The following is a 26,412-nucleotide window of genomic DNA, read 5'->3' as shown; positions in this document are numbered from 1 at the left end:
ATACCTCCTGCACAGTTCCAGACATTGGTGGATGGAATGCCACTTTGCATACCAGCAGGGCCAGGTTCACATGGGCCTGGAGCTGAAAATGTACATGGGCCTATACTGAGAAGGTTAGGAGTTGTGACCAGTGCTGTGCAGGTGTGTCTAGAGCCACGTCCATATGTACACCCCCTACACTATCAGCCCCACTGTCTCCATAAATACATAAAAATAGGAAAGTGTAATAATTTTGTGAGAAAATTTTAATCAGTGGAGGATTTAATTTAAAGGCTTCGAGGCTGCAGCCCCCCCCCCCCAGTAAAATCCGCCACTTCAGTGTAGTCAGTGCAGCCCGTGACTGGCAGTGACTTCCTATTGGAAGCACCACCTGCCAGTCAGATATACAACAGGCAGTCTTAGGGGAAGGTGTCTCCTCCCCCTGGGACTGCCAGTCCGGGCCGCTAGGGGCTGCAGATGGTGCAGCCCTTTGAAATCTGGTTACATGCACATGCGCGGCACCCATTCACTAGTGCGCATGCGCCGGTCCTGGTTTCTGACAGATTGATGCCTGGACCAGGCATGAAGAGGTGAGCGAGCCTCTCGTTTCAGTGATGGCAGACCCCCCTCATCTAAGAGGGTAGGATTTTAATACTTACAATTTATGGCTGACTATATAGCCAGCTAGGCAGCAGATCATCATCGTCATGCTGCTATAATGATGAGCCTATTTTTATGTGGAGGTCTGGAGCTAGAGCTCCATCCACCCCAATGCTAATCTGAATCTGCATGCAGGCCATACTGGCTGCACATGGTTTCTTAACACCATATTAAGGGTTTCTGGGTTTTTTTTGTCCACTACCTGTATATACTATTAGAATCAGGTGGAACTTAAGCAATGCAAAAACTCATCTACCTGTGCTGAAAATTAATGTATACAGTAGCTAGGGTGATACTGTAATTCTGGAAATGAGTGGATGCTCTACTAATAAAGAAAGTGACAGCACTTACACCATTGCTGCTTCAATAGCAATAAGAGAACAACAAAATATAAGTCTGTTATTCCATCTGTACATGCCACTAACTAGTCATGAACTTAGTCAATGAAATGAGGCACCATGTTGGACTGGAGATGTGGCTAGCCAATGATTTTCCATGCACTGTAGCACAGGATGGAACATCCCCTACCCCATTCACATTTGTCCCAGGCCAAATTACTAAAACATAATGACATCTGCTTATAATAGATTGATAGAAGTTTCTCTTTAAAAAGAATGGAAAAGTCTTTCCAAATTGCAATATTTATTTTGATTGGCTAGTAGGCTTGACACTAGTGTAATATACTTTTACCTAGCAAAAGAATAAGTTTCATGGTGGAATGTGAGCTTATCCAAAAGAGTGCTCTCATTGGCCAGGTTTGCCTCGTTTCTGCAAAGTCTACCAGCCAATCAAAATAAATATTCAAAAACATATTTTAATTCCCATTTAAGCTACGAAGCTACTGTAAACGTGATTAAAATAAAGTATACACTTCTGCCAAATTATACTTGAAAAGTATGAGCTAGTAAAGATATTCTTATTTGCATGAAAATATAAAGCAGGTTGTGTTTTGCAGTATCCAATGCTATTTGAGCTTTTTAACATTCAACTATAAAACAATATTTTCCAAGACCAAAATAAGAATTCTGCCAAGAAAATAAAGTCAAACATGATTACATTTTAAATTGAATCTGTTCTGCTGTCATTTCAAAGCATCATTTTTCTGATTACTCTAAAGGTACATTTTTGAAGCGTACAACTACCTACCAACTATTAACTGAAGTGCAAATAAAAATGACATGCTAGTGAAGAAAACAGCAATACAGTATTTTATAAAAGCATAAACTCTGGTTCACCATCAACCAGCACAAATAAAATAAGGTTGAACTTAATGCACCTTGTTTTTGTTTCAACATTGCTAACCATCTAATTAACCACGGTACAATGAACAATTTTGTATACGATGCCTAAAAATCATGAGTGGTGTTACAATGTATTGAACACGTCTTATCCATATTTATGGGTCCCAACAGGCATCTTCTAAAATTAGGTGTGCAAAAGATCATTTTGAAAATAATATTTTTAGGTCTTTATAGCACAATTATTTTTTATTTCCCTGCTGTCACAGCCATTCAATTTAATTAGATGTTAATTAAATTTCATTATTAACTTTAAATATCCATATTACTGCACAGTGTAACAATATCAGTTAATTATAATTTGCACAAAAGAATAGAAATGTTGCCCTTTCTAAACTGATGAAAAATTGGCACTTAAACATCTTTTTATTCCAACAGGAATAAGAGAAGTTTGTATTACAGGTTGAGTCTTCCATATCCAAATATTCCGAAATACGGAATTATTTTGTCATGACTGAGATAATGAAATCTTAGATTTTTGCTGGTTCAATGTACACAAACTTTGTCTAAGTCAAAAATTATTGTATAAAATTACCTTCAGGCTGTGTGTAAAAGGTGTAGATGAAACATAAATGAATTTCATTTCTTTACACAGACTTTGCTTGAACCACAAAATTATTGAAAATATTATATAAAATCACCTGCAGGCTGTATGTATCAGGTGTATATAACACATAAATGCTTTATATGTGTATATTTGGGTCCTATTCCCAAGATATTTCATTATGATATGCAAATATTCCAAAATACAGAATATCCGTTATCCAAAATACCCCTGGTCCCAAGTATTTTGGATATGGGAGACTCAACCTGTACAACAACTAGCTTCATTTTATTTTTCTTAAATAGATTATTACTTTTTCATTTGGGAATATGAAAAATGAAGCCAAATACAGGAATATGGGGCAGATGTATTAAGCTCTAGAATGTGATAAAGTGGAAAGTGATAAATACCATCCAATCAGCTCCAACTATCATTTTTCAAACACAGGCCCGTATTCAATTAGTTTCATGTACGAGATAAAGTTTCGCACGCCGGACTTTTCGCCTACATCGCTTATTTTAGCCACGGAAACTTATCGTGCTCATACCCGCGATTCGTCCTATTCAATTCCAAATGCCACGAAAACGAAGACACGCGTTGTCAGAACATGCAAAAAGTGGTGTCAGAATCGGGAAAATCAGCCTGAAACCCCAAAAAGATGCAGAAACATTGGGGATCAATGTAGTAGCACCCGATTAGCCGTAATACAACTGTTTGGGGTACTTAAGTTTGCATGATTGCCACTAATTAGCGTCTTTACACAAGTGGTGAAGAATAGCATAAAGCAGTATTTTATGGAGAAATTAAGTAGTCCTTTGAGGTACCTAAAAATGGGTGCTAGCATATTTTAATGTCTCTAAAGTGCAGTTTAAATAATTGCGAATTTCCAACATCATAAAATCTGCAATCCCAAAAACACTTGACCCCTTCTTAGAGCACCCCCAGAACCTTATTTCGCTAGTTTGCGAACTTGTCCCCCCACTTTGTGCTTTTTCGCCCCAAAATTCAAAGTATTTTTTTTAGTTTTTTTATGCAGTTGTCCTTTGGGGGGCTGTCCCAAGGGTGCTGAGAGGTTTCCCCACCTTTGCACCTGTAAATAAAAATGTTGCTCTTCTATTCTCCTGCTATTCAGAGGCAAATCTTTTTTGCCTACTATATTGCATTGACTTACCGCGTACGCGAAAAGCGGATGTAATTGAATACGGAGATAAGTTTCCGCCTGGTGAACAGTCGCAATTGGCCATACTTTTTCACGGATCTCGGCTTTTCAATTCTAATTGAAGTTTGCCCACAGTCTGTAACATGACAGGAGCTGAGTGGTTGGTCATTTATCACTTTCCAATTTATCACTTTCCAAGAGCTTAATACATCTGCCCCTATATTTAATAATCCAGACTTATTCTGGGGATGTAGGAATGGTGATCTATACAGGAAGTGTCTATACGTGCATTACGAAACAAATGTCCTACAGAGGTCAAATTGCTGACAAGAAATCTCTATAATGATATGCAGTGGGCTCACAGTAAACATTCAATTTTGTAGGGTTCTTATCCATTTTATATAAGATGTTTCCCTAGAGTATTCTCTTGCTGATCTGTGAAGCTTTGTACAACAAATCCGAGGATATGTAAGTAGAAAAACATACAAAAAAAAAAACCAAAGACTATGCCAGGCACAGTAACTGACCAAATACATTATTTAAAAATATATAATGATATCAACTTGTAAAATATTCCCAACTTACCCGTTTTCTTTCCCTTCCTCTCCAAATTGTTTTGTTTGACTTGTTTGTAGAAAGTAACGTCTGTGTACTGCAAAAGAAAAATGAGATGAGAAACATTTTTGTCAGTTTTTTTTACTTATAAATATAATATAAGAAACATGTCATTTCTGAGATTCGGTCATTCCAAATCAATACACTACATAGTTGAGGTAAGATTGTAACTACTGAAAGATCACAGGAATGAGCAACACTGTGGCACAGTGGTTAGCATTACTGCCTCACAGCACTGGAGTCATGGGTTCAATTTCAACCCACATGTTGTTGACTGTCAGCCACATGGATCACAGACAATCAGCAGCTGCTAACTGTAGAGCAGCCTCTGATTGGCTAGCGGGCCCGGCGAATGACAGAAACCAGCCAGACTGTCATTCATGGTGGTAGAGATATATGTGGTAACACATATATCTTTACATGTCTAAATTGGTCCGCGTACCTCATTTTTTTGTTTTGCCAAGTCCCGGGGAGCCTACTGGAGAAGGGGAGTATTGGATTTTTTTTTCACAGGTAAAACATGGGAATTCCACTGAGGGGACGGAACATCTAGCAGAAGGTAGGTAAGTGTGAGTGTGTTAGGTATGTAATAAGATTTTACTTTCAATGGTGTGTGTGTGTCATGTCATTATTTTACTATTTTTTTACAGTGGGGTATGGGCACCTGTAGTTTCACTGTAAAAAACAATAGTATAAATCTATTTTTTACACAATTACACCTGCACCCACCAGCCATGGGTGCAGGGAAGAGCCTCGAGCTTCAGCGTAAGCCTCGGGTGCTCGGGAGAGGAAGGACCCTTTTATTGAGGGGTCTCCACCTCCCCTGAGATCCCCGGCTTGGGCTGACTAGCTTGGGGTATTAATGCTTTGGCAGAGGAGACCCAGTGAAAGCGTCCCATGACTGTGGCATTACACCCCGGCTAGATTTGAATCCAGTGCTGGTTTTAAAAATCGGGGGAACCCCACGCCATTTTTTTCCCCTAATTTTAAACCAAGACAAAATACGGGGGAAGCCTACACATTACTTACCCCATATTTTTAGAACCAGGACTGGCTCAGGAGCCTGGGACTGGTTATGCTTTGTTTTGTTTTTCCAGGCACCCTGCTAGCCAGATGCAGGGGCTGTGATGGTGCCTCCGCCCTGTGTGATGGCACCGGCCACTACACCCTCTTTACGGCCTTACTTATAATTCACAGCAAGATATTAGAAATCTACTGTATCTTTGAACCACACAGAAATTGTGGAATAAAGGGCCTGATTCAGATTTGGGAATAGAGTAAAATAGAGCAAGTAACTGTGTACCTGAAAAAAACATGTTGCAATGTAAGAGGTACAAATACATACATATTTTTTGCATGCATGGTAAATATTGGCTGCTTTTGCATGTTACCTATACATGCTGGGCAGCTTTATTTTTACACTGCAATTTAGATTTCAGTTTAGACATCCCCCCTCCCCCAAATGTAAATCTTTATGCAGATTGTCTATCTGCACCATCTGCAGTGTAGTATGGCTTTACCAAGATGCACAGTTACTTGCTTATTCTTACTCTATTCCCAACTCTGAATCAGGCCCAAAATTCACTAGTCTATTAGGTCGCTAGGAGCCGTTGGCACTTCATGACTGAATATTGATGAGACTAGTTTCTAGTAAATTGAAAGGCTGTGTTCTCCTGTACGTTGGTTCACACCACAAATGTATTTTCTATGTAATTACTTATATCTAGGACATATGTCATCACCTGAGAAATATGAAATAAAGAAAATGATGTCTCTGGGTGACAAGACTTTAGAAGAAGGAAACTCCATTGATCTAAAGTCTGCTCTGGCAATAAAGTCTACAATATTCCTATTCTTTTATGTTTAATGAAAGAAAACATTTGTATGATTTAATTTCTAATGAGGCTGTGTTATTTTGTGTATGTTGCGTGCTATAGAGCTTCAGCTGCAATCTAAGGATGTCAATGAGAAACAGTGAAATGTCATAGTGTATCATAATTAGAATGACAATTTCTAAGTTGTGGGAAAAATATTTATCTGATATTTTGGCAAAGAAAGTTAAGGTGATGAGAAGTCTCTAAAGAAATGTGCTAAAATGTGACAACCCCCTCCCATTGTCCAATTATCCATTATTTACAGTAATAGGGGTTTACCAATGTAACTGTAACTGTCAGTTGGTATAGCCCATCACTAGCAGTGAAGGGGTTAATGCCAGTACATGAGCTACGAGTTGCTATAGGCTACATCTCCACTTCTAAAAACCCACATATAGTAAATATACTCCTTACAGTAATTGCAAGTGTTAATCGGTGAGACATCTTCAGGAAGGCACTGCGGGCCTGATTCAGACCCGCTCGCTAAGATGCATACTCTCGCTGCTGCCGATGGTATGTAGTGTGTATGTATTTTGTGCATGTGCATACCTTAGCGAAAGTTCACAATGCACTCGCTCACTGCGCATAGACAGCTCAGCAGAGTGAGTGACAGGAGAAGCCGTTTGTAGGTGGTAACATAGGCTAACCATTAAAAACAGGGGAGTGGAGGTACAAATGCAGGCGTGCCTGAGCATCTCAATGGCGTTTTAGAGGTGTGCATAATTAAAAGACAGCATCATAGTACACGTCACCTGGCTTGTTTTTACACTGAAGTGATCGCAGTGCTTGCGGCAGGTCAACCTCAAGCGCTGCGATAGCATCCGATGTACCAATGGTTGCATACACTTCCTGGACGTGACGTGCACAAGTGGGCATCTTAAAACAGGCTGGTGGGTGTCTGCATACACTATGTGATCACGCTCTAAAAAATACTGGGCGTGTTAATGCATTGCTGTGTGATAGCACTGCCTATGCAATTTGCATATACATCGAGTGAGCGATCGCATCTAGCAAGCGGATCTGAATCAGGCCCTGCGTGTCTAGATGCCCTTCACGGAGAGGACCCATCACGCAGGGGGCTCTGCACAGAAGCCCTCTAGGATCAACTGTGAAAAATGTCATGGCCTCACATGTCCTACTGTCCAGCCCACCCCTGTGCAGCAGCCAGCAACAACACACTTGCCTATAGAAGAGTCTGGCTGCCTGCGTCTGGCTGGTACTCTCTGTCCCTGCCTGCTGCTCCTCAGCACACCACCGCGCTGTCTTACACAAAATGCTAGGGGACAGGCGACAATTGCAGCAGCACGTCAGCGGCAGCGCTGACACAGACAGCCCGGCCATAGGGTGAGGAGCGAGGACTGGAGATTGAGACAAGCTGCCGCACTGCCGATGCACACTGGTTCAGTCACTGACACTGTCTGAGTGGTGGCTGACACTGGCTTCACCAGCGCCGCGCCGCCACTTAGACTACAGCCATGATTCATTAGTACACAAACACATTTATTGGCGGCGTGAGGCTCCCTCAAGCGGTTAACGCCACTAGGCAGCTGCCTAAAGCTGCCTAATGGTGGTGCCAGCCCTGAGTATAGGGTGGTACAAAGTTCACTGAACCTACAATCTAGGCCCTAGGGTGGTCCCTGAATTTATCACTGGTGAACCCCATTTGTTTGCAAGACAGAAAGTAGCTTGAGTGGAGGCACCTTAAACTAGAGTAATCTAGAAAAGTCCATAGTTAATAATTTGGGATCCTACTACCCATCATCCAGAGACAGGAGCAGGTTAGAATATGTTACTGCTTGTAGATCATTAGTGTGAAGTTGTGGTTTTGCGTATGGTGTGTGTGTGGATCACAGTGTGCCTTGGTGGATCGAGATTATGACCTAAAATACTCCAATGTTTCAATCAGGAATGTTGGGATGTGTTTCCATTTCTTGGATGACATTGGCTTTGCAGATACACTCCAGCAAAAACAATGCAAACCAGCAGCTTCTGATTTCCTTTGATGACATTACTCTATCAATATTTAAGAAATGAAAATCTCTTAATTGAATTTAATCATATTGTTCTTTATCACCCCTCTTATCTTAATATTAACATGAGCTAAATGACCCAATCTCAGTTGATACATTGCAATTCTTATAGTTACATCAGTACATCAATATGTATATATAAATATCCCAAACAAATAGTGCCTCGTTTATTTAATTTAATTTTACTGCACATTCAAAGACAGTGGGCTCGCTTCAATTCAACGCAAATTAAATAGCGCCGGGAGCTCCCGTTTCTATTAAATTCAGAGCGCTGTTAACGCCAACTAAGGATTTCTTCTCACATCCCTTCTGGGGTGCAAGCAGAAATCTGACAAAACTACAGGTGCAATGCTGTTTTCTGCCCTTACGCCTCGTAAAAAGCATCGCACCGGGCAGTTTAGTCGGAGAATGCCGGTTCTCATGACTAAAGACCCTGTTTAAATGCGAGGGGCGCGAGAGCCGGCATTCTCTGACAAAACAGCGCACTGAATTGAATAGCTCTGGAAGCTCCTTCCCGGCGCTATTCAATTTGCATTGAATTGAATCGAGCCCAATGAAGACAGTTATGGATACAAGAACAGAAGATAAATATCACTATGACATAGTGGGCATTAATGAGTATTTATTTGTTTTCAATTATTTTCTAAATTATGTATTTGTTTTTATTTTATTCTCACTTCAGTATGTGGCACTACTAGTCACAATGGGCCCTGGTTAACAGGTCATGCTGGCATTTGCAGTACTACAAAGCAGGTAATGACTGTCACTGGAATCAAAGTGTTACTTTTAGCACAGTATGGGCCTCATTTATCACAGATCGCAAGTCTGCAATCGCACGCAACCGCTTGCTGCAAAATTATGCAAATGAATGTGATTGCAGTGCCGTCCACTTTCCATTACATACATCCGCAAGTCAGCGAAAACATTGGTAACATCGGACCCATACACACAGTCGTGGTTGAGCTGACCCTGACTCACAAACTGCGAAAATTTCTGTCGCCATCTAGACCTCTGGCTGCGTATGCCATTGCAGGGGCTTAATTATGCACGCCCCTGTAACAGCGTTCAAACGTACAGGCACGCCTGCATTCCTTCGACCATCCCCCCTCTCAACCCCCAAACAGTGCTTCCTGTCAATAGCTCTGCGATGGCTCTGCGTTTCCGCTACGTTCTCTTTCAGTATGGCAGTATCCGGTTCGCGACTGCGCGCTGCATGCATACACATGCGCAGAACGCAAACATCGACCAGATGCGTGCGTTTGCAGACATATGATCCAAGCAGAATGAGGCCCTATGTTACTTACACCAGCCTCCCTCTGTGCGTAATGTGTAATGTTGACATGATAGAATGTCAACATACAGTATTGTCCCTGGCGGTCATGTGACTGTCACTTCCAGTGTAGTCATCTGAGGGAGCGGCATTCCGGTGAGTATTCTCCCCTTATCCCTAACCCCTACCTGTAATTCTTCCTTTAATGCCTATCCCTAACCTTTCCCCCTCCCAGGGCTGAGGGCCATCCTCTCCAATCCACCGATCCTCTCTTCTGGAAAGTTGGTATCTAAATCAGAGCCTCTGGATAATGTTACTACACCCTCAATCACCACCCAGATAGCAGTATTATACTAACCCCCCATAATATTTATACACCCAAGTCAGATGCGGCCGCGTGTTATGCTGCAGTTGTGTTTGGGTAAAGGAGAGAAAGGGGCGTGGCTTCACTTAGCAGAAGGGGCGGTGTCTCACACGGGGGGGGGGGAGGTAGTAGAGGCATCCTCACCGCAGCCCATTGGTGGCAGTGTGTGAAGGACTATTCCGCATACACGCAGCCAAATTGTTGGTCCCGAATCAATCATGGCAGCAATGCAATTTTCGGGTAACAAAGTTTTCTAAGGGTCAAGGAGAGCCCGGGGTTACTTGCCCCCTGTGACCCGCCTTAATCCAGCTCTGGCCCCGTAACTTAACACTAACCCTAGTGCCTAACTGTAACCCTCCCATCTTCCAGCCTAACTCCTAATGTGGACCTTCTGAGAATGTCGAGGTTTCACATGTCAGCATTTCAGATGTCGACATTGTGAATATACTGAGATTCTGATAATGTCCACATGTTGTCTGTCTACATTGTAACAATGTCAACATAACTGTCAACATTGGGGTGTCAACATTAAGAATGTCGACCTTCTAATTGAATCCATGTAAACATCTCCACACTCACTGCAGTATTGCTCCTTATATCTGTGTACTTTGGTGGGTATCTAGCTACAATAAAAGATGTGTGGGTATGTTAAAGCCGACGTTAAACTTTACTTGAGATTCTTAACTTTATCTCCACTGTATGGTTGAGTTTTGTTGTGACGACTGAATAAGAAATCTGTATATTGTATCTCAGTAGCATTATATCATCATAGCATTATAAAGCTTTTTCCAGTTTTAGGTTTTCACTTTTCATTTACAAGCATCTCATTTTTACAATAAGTGAACATTTCTTGTTTGCTAGAACAGAAAAACACTGGGGCCTAACTGCAGTATAACATTCAGCAAGATTTCACTCCAGCTTTGTCTTATCTATACGCATGGCAAAAAATAACATTGATGGATATTAAATAAAGCATCTTGTTTTAGAACATGTGAATTAATCAGGGACTTATAGGAATTTACAGTCAACATCTGATTCTGACCCTATTCATAAGGTGTAAATAAGCCATAATCCAACATTTCCAATATTAGTTAGACTTTCCACAGAAGGTTTTAAAGTTCCATGTTATTTAATAATACAGCAAGGAACAAAAAAACTTCTGTATACAGTATACAACAAAGACATGTTCCAAAATTATTGAGTAGTGTATATGTAAGATGAATGATGTGCTAAAGGAACTGAAAAGGCACACAATAAATAAATACTGTTGTATATAGTGGCTAATAAAAAGTAGTAATTGTACAAAAGAAGTTTATACTGCTGCAAAATGGAAAGTTATACAGTAGAATTCAATTGTAGCAACATTTTGCCTCAGCTTTGCTCATCTCTACTATTATAACTATTTAAAAATGAATAATAATCATAATAATAAATACTAATAAATAATAATTCTTAATAAGAATAATAATAGCAAAAGAAATGAAAATGAGACAGATGTGCCCTAATACACCTATTCTATTTGCGCCATATGATGCAAGGCGCCTAGTGCGACTTAGATGCTCCGCCCTGGGTAGTGATTCTCAGACTTCTTTTCATCATTCCCACTTATAAATTAACAGGTCACTTGTAGTGTTCCTCGGTCTTTTGCCTTTTTACCCAGATAAGAGACAGAGGGGCCTATTCATCATTACTAAAAATTCGATGGAGGTAATTAGGTTTAGAACTTGCATGGAGTTCTACCTAATTACAGGAGGAAATCATCATTCCTTCTCTCTATAAGTATCTATTCCGAAACGCTGTCATTTTTGCGATGACAGCTTTCGGGAAATAGATAGTTATCTCTATCTACACTACCTTACCGCAGCTGGAAGCCGTGCTGGGCATGCACCGTTACATTCACAAAAGCGGCACATGCGCAGCACTGCCCACAGCTGCGGTAATTCTGTGCCCCCCCAACCCCCAGTCCTCCCCTCTGCTCACCTCCCTGTCCCCCACCTACCTGGCTGCTGCAGCCGGCTCCAGCTGCTGCTCTGACACTGTGTTCTCCCGGCAGAAAATGTTTTTTTTTTTTTTCTAAACTTTACTGTGTTCTGTCGGGAGAACACAGTGTCAGAGCAGCAGATGGAGCCTGAGGAGGGACCAGGGAGCGCCAGAGGGAGCCGAGGAGGACCGGCCCAGCTGACAGCAGGTAAGTGTAACCCACTGTACACCATTAAATTCCGAAAATGCATAATTTTCGGAATTTGATGAATAGTCTAATTTCTACATTCCCATACTAATGTTTGGGGAGTGTGGAAATTAACACAGGTGGACTTAACCAGGAGATATCAGTGATATATCCTGTGATAAGTGTGTTAATGAACACTAAAATAACAGTAAGTAAGGAAAATGTCCTTAAAAACTTTATTTTAGTGTTAATGAATAGGCCCCTAAGGTGGCTAACTGTGAGTCAGATGCGGGCGCTTGTTGTGCTGCAGTTGCGTTTGGGAATTTATGCTAGTGCCGCTACAAATTCCTTCCCTGGTGTACATCCGTGTGTCCGAATGTGCAAGGAGTGAGACGCCTACTGTCAGCGTCCATAGACACCGAAATACTGCTTGGTGTGTTTTGCCATCTGAGTATGGCCTACTATGTGAGCAGTTCAATGTCTTTGCTCTCCACGACACGTCCGTGCCATGCCTCTGACACTCCTATAGGACGCAACATCTCTGCAGGTCTTTTTAACCATCCCCTGTTACCTCCCAGTCACTGTCCATTGAGGCCCCTCACATTTCTGCTATCATACATTCAAAACAAAATTATTAAGCATCTCAGATGCATGCGCAGATGAAAAACATTGCTCCACTGCGTCCGATATCGCTGCTGTGGCTGACTCAGAATCAGGCCCAAAGTCACACACAGAACTTACATGAAATGCCAAAGTCAGTATTCAGGGTTCCTGTGTGTGGAGTTTAATCTCAGGAATAATCGCCAGAAATGATTCAGTGCAAGTGTGTGTGTATATGTATATATATATATATATATATATATATATACATGCATACACACACACATTTTTTAATATTGTCTTCAAATGTGATTTGGTTTGTGTGTCCTCTATTTGACCTGTGCTAATTCAGACTTGGGAAAAAGGAACAATTCTGTCTTTCTAAAACCAGAATTCGAGATAACCATTTCTGATCTCCACCAGCCATAAAGTTTGGGGAGGAGATGGATCCTTCATTTTCAGATGGTCATATTCAGTCAACCCAGGTCAGGGGATATAAAATCCTTTAGGATGGATGAGGGCAGGGATGTATGGTATGTGACTGGTTTCAAAATCCCCATCCACCCTGTTTCAAGACCCCCTACCTCATATAGACAATTATGCAAAAAGGTGTGTCCGATTTCTTAATGTCCAGTGTACAGCAAAGAAAGCGTTAAAAATCCCAAGGGTGGGGGCTAATACAGCTGAGAGGGTATAACTGTGCTTCTCCCTCAATGATAACTGTTCTTGTGCCTAAAGAGAGTCCTGACTACTGTCCTGGACCCAATGCTCCTGTGTCTCCTTCACAACAGAGCCTAAGGGGTAAATTTACTAAAGTGAGAGTTTTTAGAAGTGAGTTTTAAAAGTGATGTTGCCCATAGCAACCAATCAGATTCTAGCTATTATCTTCCAGAAGGTGCTAGTTACATGTTAATTAGAATCTGATTGGTTAATATGGGCAACATCAATTTTAAAACTCACTTCTAAAAACTCTCACTTTAGTAAATTAACCCCTAGGAGGTGTAAAGGACTTTGGGTTTTCTATCATTTTATTTCCTTTTATTCTCTGAAACTTATTTGTGATATACAGTATTTGTATTGTCCATATTTGTACTACCTTTTTCTGTAATCAATAACCTTGGAAATATTTTTCGTATTAAACAATCCAATGTATTCTCCGTGTCCTTGTCGAATTCACGAGCCTGTGAGGTCAAATCTACGTACCTATATGTAAGTGAGTCTGCAATATTGATATTTGAGGGGAGAACCTAACGACTCCCGTGTACTTCGTTGGTGGTCGCAGTACCGTGTTAGACTAACCGCATGTGCTGAGGTAACCATAAGTCACTGGTGACGATTCTCAGATTGAGGTATCTGGAGAATCGGCCGGCTGGTCGCGACACTGTGAATTGTATTTGTACTAATGAGAATAAGACACATATTTTGTGAAAATGTCTATGGTGGGATGTTTAGCACATCACAAACTCTGTGGCGTACCCAGTGGGGCTGTTTGGAGTGAATTGAGGATAGTGCTATAATAAAAGCAATAAAAAATTGCACTACATGCACATGTATGCTTAGGGGGTATTTACTAAATGCTATCAGCTGCTGGCACACACTTCTCTGCCAAGCCCTGTGTAAGATTATTACAGTACTCCAATTCAGTGAGTTTCCCCAATGCTGAACCCTACACCTACAGTAGCAATTGTGTGTGTTGCTCATAATTCCATTTCACTGCTAGAAAAGTAGAATCTCTGTTCCTGACAATAAAATGGATTTGGAGAAACAGGTGTGCTAGGTCATGTGACTCGCCATTGCAGTAGAGCACTGCAATCAAATTTTAAGGCAGAGCACTCTGTTCTGAAGGAGTCAATAGATGTGCTGCAGTTTCACTATACTGTAAAAAGAAAGGAATATAAAAAGAAAAAAAAATAATACAGAACATAAAATATTACAATCATTGAGATTAGTCATATTTACGTTCAAACAAATGTACTCATGTTATAATGAGGTGGCAATGTACTGGCATTGATAAAATGATTAAGATTAAAGTATAGGGGAAATGCTTAAGATAAAAGTGGTTGGTGATGGCTATAATGTAATTGTATGAATGCATATGCTAATCTAAAGTAGAGATGAGCGGTTCAGATTTGACTCAGTTCTTTCCACCCACTAATCACAAGTTCTTTCATGGACGTTGTGGATCACCCGTGGCGGAAAAATGATGTTTTGCATAATTTTCAGATTCTAACAAACAGAGTCAAATCCGAACCGCCAGAGCCGTAACTAGGGTGGTGCCTTAATACAGGGCACCACAAGGCAGGGGGCGCTGTTCGGGCCTGTGATTTCTCTATTTATAATCATTCTCACTTATAGTTTTCACTTCTTTTATCTCTGGCATCTCCTGGCCACCCCTATCTCCTCCCTGGCTGACTCCCATTCAATCTGGCCACCTCCCCAAGCACCTTCAGTCACATCCTCTTTTATTTAAAACACACATTTCAAAATACTGTCATACCCGGGACTCGAACAATTCACCTCTCACATGGCAGTCAAACACCTTTATACATGGAGCTATCAATCCCACAATTTCTGATGGAAGCCCTGAACACAGCCACCGATTCCCGACCCAGATGTTACCAGCACTCCTTGAGTACCCTTGCTGGTGAGTTCAGCTGCCGGTGCTAGGTAAATACATGGATCTCGTCGCCGATGAGATATGCTGCATATACACTACAAGCAGCACTCTGTCTATACCTTCAGTCGATGAGCTACACAGCTAACTCCAGGCTTATACATGGCTGTTCTGACACATCTTGCTGCATGTGCAACTTTACCAGCACTCTCCTACATCTAGAGCTGGTGATTTACAGTATACTGCATAATTATTGTGTATCATCAATGCAACCATTGGAGTCACACTCAATTTGGTAGTTACATCTGAATAACAGTGGTACAATGTGAACGGTACCCCTACATGAAAAATAGGGAGGGGTGCCAATACTCTCTCTGGCACCAAAAAGTCTGCTTATGGCACTGCGAACTGCTCATAGTTTATTCCTTATGTAAACATATTCTACACGGATTGTCATTTGTGGCTGCTTTGGAACTACAAATCCCAGCATGTCCTGGAGAGCACAGGTTGATCACGTGTGCTACAAACAGAAAAACTGTAGTTGTATATTGTATAAAAAACTGATAGAGTAGTTTAGCACTGTAGAAACTGGGCATACATGGACCACTGTGAGGTCAAAATCAATAGATTAAAGTTTGAATACACAATAATTTTAATAACAGAGTCATTTGGGACATAACTTGCTTACATTCCAGGCCATCTAAGTGTCTTTCATGCATATATGCTACTGATGCTTAGGAAACTAAAATGGTCAGTTTAATAGGGATGCCGGCATTCAGAATACCGGCTCCGGAATCCCGGCGGTCATCAGAATAACGCCTCCGGAATCCCGACGGTCATCAGAATACCAGCTCTGGAATCCCGACGGTCATAATCCCATTGTAAGTATCAAGTTTAGGGTTTGGGGGTAAGGTTTAGACTAAGGCACTAGGGGGAGGGTTAGGGTTACGCTGTGGGAGGGGAGGGTTAAGCTGTGGGACAGAAGAGTTAGGGTTAGGTGGAGGGTTAGGGTAAGGCTTACCATATTGCCAGAAATCTGTCAGGATTCCGATTGTCGGGATGGCGCTGCCGGTATGCTGATTGTCGGCATCCTAATCGCCGGGATTCCATACCCAACCCGTCTAATCAAATAGCTACAATTCTTGGTTATTTCATTCTTATTACATGGTTTAAAATTTCCAGCAACACATTTTGTACAGGGGACCCTGTTAGCTTGAAATGAGGAGACCTTCTCCAATAAACGGTTCCTTCATGACCCCGGAAAGCAGTGACATATCAGGAGACCAATAAGTCTTCTTCCCATTGCACATACGTTGGCAGTGCCCTGTGCCGCAGCATCCATTCACATCACAGGGTGGACACTGGACACAAGGTGGCAGTGTAACAGGAGAGGAGCAGGTGCAATGAAACTGCACTGCACCTCTCCCCCTACCAATGTAAGCTTCAGCTCATTTCACCAACTCCAGATGGTGAAATGAAATGGAGAAGCGAAACGGAAACATGTACCCGGCCGACGCACAATGTGATGAACGACATATTGTGCGGTCGGTTGACACCGCACAATCTGGTGAACAACCTCATGATAGGTTGTTCACCAGCCGCCGCCATAAGCATGGGGTCATTCATTAAATTGACAGATTGAGCAGCATGTAGGCTCCATCGTTGACGCGATGAACGACCCTGTGGGAGTGTGCCTGGTCAGTCATAGTGTGTACACTACATTCTTGCCAACATGGACAATATGTAGGCCCAATCCGACGGATCAGACGACCTATCGGCTAGGGTGTACCCAGCTTTAGACTTCTCCATGTAATAACCTTTTTTGAATACCAGGAAGCAGTGAAAATCCCTGTTTTGAAACAGGGCTTTTCACTGCTGCATGAATAGACCCCTAAAAGATTTAAAGTACCGTGAAATGAGGGGAATGTTTTGAGATAAAAAGAAATATAAAGACATTTTTTATGTTCTTCTTGTTTTTAGCAATCTAAAGAGACAACCAAGCTCAGGGCCAATCATTCTGTATGTCATAAAACATATACTATATCTAAATAATTCAGACTTTCAATTGTCATTAATTAATTATTTTAATTATTCAATCATTCATGTATTCAGTCAGTTGCCGTTATTGAAGTTTGCATGAAATAGTTAAATGCTAAAATAATATAGTTTCCTACAGTTACAATTAATTACGGAAGGTAAGCTTAAGGCGCTGATGCCCATTTATTAAACTTTATTGAAAATTGCAATTTTCAAAGATCTGTCTACTTAACTTTTTAGTGCCTAATTCTTCCATGAGTTTGTGTTTCCAGGCAGTTTTCCTACTGAGTCCAAGGAATGAATTTATATGCAACCACTGCAGGGTTTCACACTATCACGCACATTCTAAAACCATTCACTAATTAATTACTGAGAGATTAGGAAGGAACTTGAGTGAGATGCAACCTAACTTTATTCTTTTTCTTTTTTTAATACCTTGGGATCATTTTTGTTGTTTTTTTTACCTTTTTCCTGCACTCACTGAAACGCTGTTAAGCAATTATGGAAATTGCAGTTTGTATTTTTGTCAAGAGACTGCTGAGCATTCAGACACCCTGCCACGGGCCTTGAAAACTCTATGCAGAATGGCAGGAACATAAATGTAGACTTAGAAAATCCCGGCTACACTGTGATAAAAGAAAGTAAGCGAGCCGAAGGAGTCACAAGACACTGTAGAAAAATAAAATAGGAGAGAAAATGAAAAGTAGAATAAGAAAAAAAAAAGACAACAAAAACCATATGTCAGAGAAAATACTTAATTAGAGTGAGCCAGGATAGTACAGCCTTTATATATCACACAGTGTTACAGAGAAATATTTGGTGAGGCTGCGGAATGACAGTCTATTATGCTGTAGACAAGGATACACGGTTGCCTAGTGGTGAGAAATCCGTTGGGCTTATCACAGTGATGCATTAAAACCTCTCCTCGGCCACTGACAGCTCCCAAGATAGAGGGAATAGTTCATTTATCTTTTTTGCATCTTTCTGTATTCTTTATTCTCATGTTTTATTTCTCCTACATTGTGCAAAGTTACATTAGCATCAGTGATGTCATGTTGACTGAAAAATATTGTAATATGCTGTAATAAAAGAAGAAATTTTACATACAGCACAAAAGCTTTATCGACTGATGGCTCACAGTGCAACGTTAAAGATTTCTCTCCCTTTTGAACCTCCTTGCTGGAGTTAATTATCTCTCTCTCTCCTAGCGTTTGTCTAATTTATAAAATGACTGTGTACACTGTCAATTCCTCATAAATAAAGAAAGAATGAGGGGATAATAGCTTTGTTCTTTCTGTGTTGATAAAGACAGTGGCAGAATTTTTTAGTGTATGCAAATCATTTTACCCCTAATAATGAAAATATAATGTTCGTCTATGTCCAATGAGAGGTTAACAAGTTTCCTTGTAAGCTTCATTACCACCTGCCCAGAGTTTACGACTTCCTATAGATTTTGTGCTTTACTATTAGGACACTTTGTCCTTGACTTTTATGTAGTTTTTTTCTGTTTTATTTATTCAAGCTAGCAGGAGTTTGAAAATAAGGGATATGCGGGAACTGTGTAATTACAATAAGGTAATTCAGATTCTTAGCTCATAGATCATTTATAGGCCAGAATGACAGCAGTGTGTGTGACGTCAATGCATATGCAAAATATTGCAATGGGACAGCAATGAGGGTGAAAGGGGGAAGCTGGCAGGCAGGATAAAAGGAATAACTGGATAAAAGGGTAGCTGATGATCTATTTGTGAGCAGCAAAACAATCAAAGACTTACTTATTTTATCCATCAGTTTGTGTATTTGCAATCAAGTGCCCTGTAATTAGATCCGTGCATTTAACCTTCAGAATAACTTCTTAATAGTTATGCATTGGAAAACCAAACTGACCGAATAGAAAAGTGTTTTAAGCCGATGCACACCAGGGGGTATATTTCCTAAAAGTCGATTTTTGGTAAATTTTTGATCAATTTTGTGTTTCACGGTCTAAATCACACATTTACTTACAAATAATTTTTGACATTTTTTTTAACCTTAAATATATTTATATACCCCCAGGTACCTGTATGTCTCTAAACAGATGTGACTCCGGTTGCTGATGTACCAGCCTGTGGAATTATGTAGAGCCATAGGCATGGTAGTAATGTATACTCGATATTACTTCTAAACAACTAACATCATAAAATCAATTGCAGAATTGCTGAGTTCAGTGGTTGGTATGCAGTTAGATTTTGGGAGCCTCATATGCGACCCACATTTTTTAGTCAATAACCACTTAACCCTCTAATGATCATGATCATTTTAGCATTTATATTACTTGATGGTTAAAAGATAACTTAATTGGCTACAATGGGCCTGATGTAGATTTGGAGGAATTGGCATGAGATGCCGGCAGTCGGGATCCCAGCAGTTAGAATCCCGACACTGGCATCTCGAAATGGTTAACACACTGACACTTGTTGGTCGGTATGCTAAACCATTGTTTAATGCCATTGATGTTAAGCACCAAAGGCACCAACGATGGTTAAACCTTTTTGGCCATCCCTACTACGGGAAAGTACTAACTTTCTGAAACACTATCAGTAAGAAAAGGCGGATATTTTTTGAACCTTCTATAAAAGAACAAGTGGAGGCATTGTCCATATCACCAATCAGATTCTAGCTATCATTTTAGAGATTTTGCTAAATAAATAATTGCTGGTATCTGATAGATTGTCGTGGGCGCATGTATTTTTTAGAAGGTTTGATACATCCCCCCCTAAATTCATTAGCAAATGAGAAGTTGAAAATCAGATGACAGATGGCTGGTTTGAGAATAGCCAATTTGAAGATGAAACCAATGAGAATGCTGCTTGCTAATTCACTTGGGTAGTGGTTCCCAAACAGAGTGCCTTGGAACCCTAAGGTGTCATAGGGCACATGCAAAGATGCCACAGATTGGTAGTCCAGGACCAAATCAAATTATTTATGGTTAGTTGGATAGGAAAAAACAGTGCTGGTGGCTGCCTATATGTGGATAAACGGAAGAGCAACTCTGTCCCCAACCCCATAACTAAACCTAAGTATGACATATAAGCACAATTTTCTTAATTTAATAATTTTTTATGAATTTCTTAATACATTTCTGGTCTAGAGGTTTAAAAAAATGCTATACTATAGGGCCCTGTGATTCAAGAAAGTTTGGGAACCACTGCACTAGAGACATCATTAAGGCATGATGCACCACCAGGTTCGGGCACTGGACAGATCATGGTGGTGCGCCTTCATAGTGATTGCTGGTCCAGCTGGCAGCCACAATGCACATACCACATTATCAGCTACATTATACAGGTTCCATTATGCAAACCAATACATCGTTATCTAATTCTCTTCCTTTACTGCAAATTGGAAGGTGCATTACTGCATTAAAAGTGTACAGCAGCCCTTGCTATATGTTGTACCTGCACATTTGCTTGTCTTACTGTAGACAAAATGTTTTATTTAGCTAAATGACTAAATCAAGCACCAGTAACATGGTGTGTCCAGACAGTTACCTTTAACTGTGCGGCACTTCAGTAGGATGAGTTTAGAATTGACATCTGCACAGACCCCTGTGTTTTGGTTCTAAATCATTGTTGTGTTTGTTTGTTTTTTATCTAGAATTGATAAAAACAGCTAAAATCATATAATTTATGTCTGTTTTTGTTCCTACAGTATTATCAACCTCAATCGCATTAATTTCCAGTAATTTCCAGTCAATTTTGACCATCTCACAGCTCACAATATTGTTTTCACCCATATTGGCCAAAGACCAACTGGCTAAACTAAGCAACAAGGCAGCAGCACAAACAAATGTCAGTTTAAAAGAATATAGCACATCTATGAAACATTGCGGCACAGCAGTGGCAGATAGGATGGCAGATTAATAAACTATATGTCCCCTTAGAAAGAATATTTTCCTTAATCAAGAACTAGATCAGAGGCCCGAGGGTGGTAAAGGGTAATAGAGGTGGAGTATGTGGTGGAAGGCAGGGAAAGCATTGACTGATTATTTAAGATTATTTAAGAAAATATATTTAAGTGACGGTCTTGTGTGATCTGTTTTTCAGCAACTAAGAAGAGAAAAGAGGCTATAAATTAATACAGTGTTGTTTTTAATATACCCATGGATTCCTGAAAAATGGTTGTAAGAGAAGCTGGCCATACTAACCCTCCTCCTTTCTAATTAGGTAACAACCCCTGTAGTAACTGTATGAGGTGCACCAGAGAGTCTGAGTGTGAGGGGAACTAGCTCAGAAGCCAAAGTGCAGTACAGGGAAATGGAGGGGTAGTATGTAGTGAAAGGCAGGTAAAGCATTGGTTGACTATTTTATTGATTAATTAAGAAAATTTAATTTGAAACATGGCCTTCACAAGATCTGTTTTGCAGCAACTGAAAGAAAAAAAGGCCATAAAGGAATACAATGTTGATGTGGATTCCTGTCAACGGTTGCAAGAGGAGTTGACCATACTACCACTCCCTTACTAATTGAGTAACAACCCTTCTAGTACATTTATGAGATGCACCAGAGAGTTTTAATATGTGGGGAGTTAGCTCAGAGGTCCGTGGGCAGTATCGGGAAATGGAGGTGGACTATGTAGTGGAATGCAAGTAAAAAATAATGAACAATTGACTAATTTTAAAAAATGAGGCATGGCCTTGTATTGTATCTTCTTGCAAAATTATGTTAATTTATTTTATATTTTGTCAGGAACCACATTATTTTTGAACTGTCACCAATGCTCTAAAAAAATACAGCCCATAATGAAAAGAAAATCAGTTCATGACAGAATTGTCATTGGGCCCTTCTATCCAACCTTATGTTGTATTGTATGTTAAAAAGAGCTTTCACAGTTTAACAAACAAAGCAGTTCAGTGACAAGGACTGCCACTTTTAAAGCTGAAGTGCTTGGTTTGTTTGGGCCCACATAAAACAAGCTACAAATTGGCTTAAAGTGGCTACCAGCATTATTAATCATCTCTACACTGGGAAGATGTTATCATCCTTATCCTCCTCACCTTCATCAATGTTAACATCATCATATAATAATAGCTCATCCCCACTAGAATCCACCATTACTGAACCCTCTGTACTTTGTTGCAATTGGCGGCAAAGGTCTTCCTCTGAGAATTTGTAGTGAATTTTTATGAACTTTTTTTTTTACCACAATTTGAGGAAGTAACTTCCTACGCTCATTGCTCACAAGGTTCCCGGTTGTGTTAAATACCTATTCCAAGTACACACTGGAGGGTGGGCAGCTTAAGTACACCAAAGCTAGTTTGTACAAGGGGCTCCAAATTGTCTTTTTTCCTCCCAGTAATCAAAAGGACTGTGTGACATGCTTATTTGTACAATGTCATTAAAATACACTAACTATCAATAGGATGGTGGAGGTTATCAGATTAAGTCACGCTAGTCAATAATTGTGGATAATACTTTTAAGGCTGGCCAGATGTCAAAATGGTGTTTCACTATGGTGCACTTAGTTGACTTATCATCCAAACCCCCAGTGGGTCTTTTGGAAAAGGTCAGTTTTTTCCTGGCAGCAGCATTTGCAAAAGAAACTGAAGCAGGAGACATTTTTGTGTCATGTGCCTTTTGAGATGACCAATTGCTGACAACTTGCTTGCAAGGAGCTCTTTGCATCTCTTAAGATTTGTGTCAGTTGGAAAGAAAGACAATACGTATGACTTAAACCAGGGATCAAACACGGTTGCCAAAATGTAGTGAACCAATTGCAAGATATTGGCAATACATTGGCCCTGGCAAAGCAAAAAAAAAAGTTGATCTGCAAGTCCAACATACTTATAGGAATCACTTTTCATCTCCTCCTTTCGTTTCTCTAACTGATTTTCAGTAGTTTTATTGATGGAATTGTCTGACTCAAGTGTCTGAACTCAGGAGCTGATTCATACCTGTCTGCTAGGATGCATTCGCATGTAGCTGGCCAATTGTCGCTTTCTGAGCATGTGTACGCATCACAGGGTGCATGCGTGAACCACTGCAAGAGATCGGGAAGCGTTCACTCGCTGCGCATAGACAGCCCAGCAGAGTGAGTGACAGAAGCCATTTGTGGGTGGTAACAAGGGCAGGTCAATAGAAATGGGGGAGTGGAGGTGCGAACGCAGGCGTACCTGACCATCTTAATGCCATTGCAGAGGCATGCATAATTAACAGGCAGCATCATTGTACACATCACCTGGTTGTATTTCACAATGAAGTGATCGCAGTGCTTGTGGCAGGGTATAGTCAACCTCAAGCGCTGCGATCGCATCCGATGGTGCTCGATGTACCAATGGTTTCATGCACTTACAGGAGATGATGTGCGCAAGTGGGCATCTTATGAATGGCTGGTGGGCGTCTGCATACACACAATGATCGCACGCCAAGACATAGTGGGCATGCTAATGCAATGTCGTGTGATCACCTGCCTTGCTGGGCATGCGCTGGATTTGCATACGCTTGGTGCGAGCGAACGCATCTAGCGAGCGGGTTTGAATGAGCTCCTGAGTTCACTAGTTGCTACTACAAATGTTTTCAGTAGCTTACATATAACAGAGAGTATTCTCCAATGTGCTGGACTAAGGAACATTCCCCCTCCTCTCCCTATGTCATGGTTTGTTGTGAAGTTTTGGATGGTTTGTTGCCATTCCTCCATTCGCTGAATTATATAAAGGGGTGGAATTCCACCTGGTTACTACCTCTTGCTTTAATTGGTGACATGGCAAATTGAACTGTTCTTGCAGCCACTGCAGTATACTACATGTGGTTGCTGAATACCAAAAATGTCCAGAAATGTTTCTAGCCACAGACAGCATCTCCTGCGTGCCCCTTTAATTTTCTTTAAAAAATCAAACCACCAAGTTTATTGTGTCGGAAAATATGGGATGTGTTCAATTCACCCAGTTGTAATGCATTATCGGAAATGGCAAATCCTGAGGAGAGTCCTAGCAGAGTAAGCCATTTTGCTATGACATATCTGAATTTTTCTAACAGGTTGACACTGATATGCCTCTTAGTGAATGCTGTGATACAGATATTTGCTTGCCTGTGAATGGGCGGATATGTGTTAGATGCTGGTGCTGAAGGCGATACACCCACTCAGTGGGCTGTCACAGTCATGTAATCTTACATTTGACCAGTACCATTTGTTCACATATCTATGGTTAAGTGAATAGTGGGTACAATGGCATTTTCTAGACAAAGAACTAGTTTTCTTTTAACACCCCATTACAGGCGCGGAATTTCTGTTCTTATAAAATGGAAATGAGATGGAAGTTGGTAACGGGGACACAGGATCTCATTTAACTGTCTATAAACCACAAGCATTGATGGTGGATATTGGGTGCAGATCTAATGCTACAATAGCCATCATGGCTTTAGTGATCTGCTGTGCAACTGTATGCAGCTTTCATACATGCTTCATTTTGCAAAGGGTTGTTTCACAGTCAAATGTTGTTTGAACTATTTTTCTTGGTCCCCTTCTGGGATGAAGATTTGCCACCAGTAGCAGCAGCAGCCCTAGCTAACTGACTACTCCCCTATCGAGGTAATCCTGGATAGGGGAGGAGGCAGTTAGCCTCTTCAAATTGGATGCAGGAGGACTACCTCTGATCATTACTGAGGAGATTAAAGATGAAGGTATTGGCGGTGGAGATTCCAGCTGAGATCTGAGCTGGGATCTAGCTGAGAGCTAGGAGCTAGCTGATGCTGGATTGCTTGTTATCATTTTATCAGATTTTTCAGCTTTCTCTAAAAACTTTGCTTGAAATTTCTGCAAATGATGTAACAGGGAGGAAGTTCCTAGATGGTTAACTTCTCTACCTCTACTTACTTTGACTTCACAAACATTACAGATGGCTTGACAAATGTCAGAATTTGGGTAAAAATGATTCCACACAAAATATGTGTCTATTTTGGTCTTTTGTCCAGGCATGACAATGGCCTTCCTTTTTATCATGGGCAAGAACTGCTACCACTGTTGGCTGACTTTCTTTGACATTAATAACATCCTCATAATCAACTTTCTTATCAGCATCAGATACACAAATAACCCCCTTACCCTGTTGCGCTTCCACAGTAGCATTCTCAATTTCTGTCACCATCTTTACTTGTGCTGCTCATCAATACAATTGCAGAGGGTGCAGAATTGGTGGAAGGAGGCTTCTCTAAGAGTACAGTGGGCCTGATTCAGCATGGATCTCTATTCTGCTTATATGCACGCAACTGCATTGCTAATATCAGCGGTGATATTTAAATGTTTGCATTTGCATTGTGATCGCAGCCTGACATAAGGACGCCCACTTCCCCTTGCTCACATACTTATATTTGGTCAACATAGCAAAACAATCAGTACATCGAGTAACATCAGACCCATATGCACAGTTAAGGCAGGCCAGACCTCACTCAGGAATTGCTAACTTCTGCACAAGCTATGAAACCTCAGGAGGTATCTGGTATCACAGTGGCTAATTTGTGCATGCCCATGCAACAGCACTGAAATCCACTGGCTTGCCTGCATTTGCCTGACCACCCTCTCATCACCCGCAAATGGCTCTTCCTGTCAATCACTCTGCCATGAGTTCTGAATGCATCTGGCTCACGCATGTGCAGTATGAATTAATCGACCGACTGCGTGCGTATTAGCAACTGCATTCCTTGCTGAATCAGACCCAGTGTCAGAAATGTCAGACTCACACATAGCACTCATGGACACACTTTGGCCTTCATTCAGAGGCGGACGTACGGTCTATGACCGCACAGCCGCCTCGATGTTTGTCAAGTGCGCATGCGCATGAGGGAGCCGGCTCCTTCGTGCGCATGCGTGAGACCCGCTACGACCGACAGCACCAGTCGTAGCGGGTCTCTTTCCAAAGGGGGCGAGCTGTTGATGTTGATTGACAGCTTGCCCCGTTTGGAAGGCAGGCCGGGGGGGTGGAAGCCCAAACGGAGACGTTCCCATGGGAACGCCTACCGTTTGGGGGAGCCAGAAGCTCTCCGGGGCTTACGACAAATGAGACCCTACCCTAGGGTCTCGTCGTAAGCCCTGAGACCCACAGCCTAACGACCAAAACAGAGGCGGGCGGTCAGGATGGAAGCGGCCGCCCAGTTTCTGAGCGACCGCTTGCATCCTCCGACCTCCTCTGAATGAGGCCCTTAGACTCTCCCCAGGTGTTTGTGAACT

General features: G+C 41.2%; 1 protein-coding gene across 1 annotated transcript in view; it reads right to left on the bottom strand.

The window, feature by feature from the left end:
* The window catches only part of GRIN2D (glutamate ionotropic receptor NMDA type subunit 2D), a 1,022,144-nt gene that overhangs the window by 802,557 nt on the left and 193,175 nt on the right, over positions 1–26,412 (bottom strand). Inside the window, exon 3 of the mRNA XM_088457418.1 lies at positions 4,226–4,292. Within this exon, the coding sequence (XP_088313544.1) occupies positions 4,226–4,292 (67 nt within the window). The remainder of the gene's footprint in view (positions 1–4,225; positions 4,293–26,412) is intronic.

This window comes from Taudactylus pleione, unplaced genomic scaffold, assembly GCF_031769625.1.
Source record: "Taudactylus pleione unplaced genomic scaffold, aTauple2 ptg000041l, whole genome shotgun sequence".
Lineage (NCBI taxonomy): Eukaryota > Metazoa > Chordata > Amphibia > Anura > Myobatrachidae > Taudactylus > Taudactylus pleione.
The sequence above is the reverse complement of the archived record's forward strand: the minus strand, read 5'-3'. Positions and strand labels throughout refer to the sequence as shown.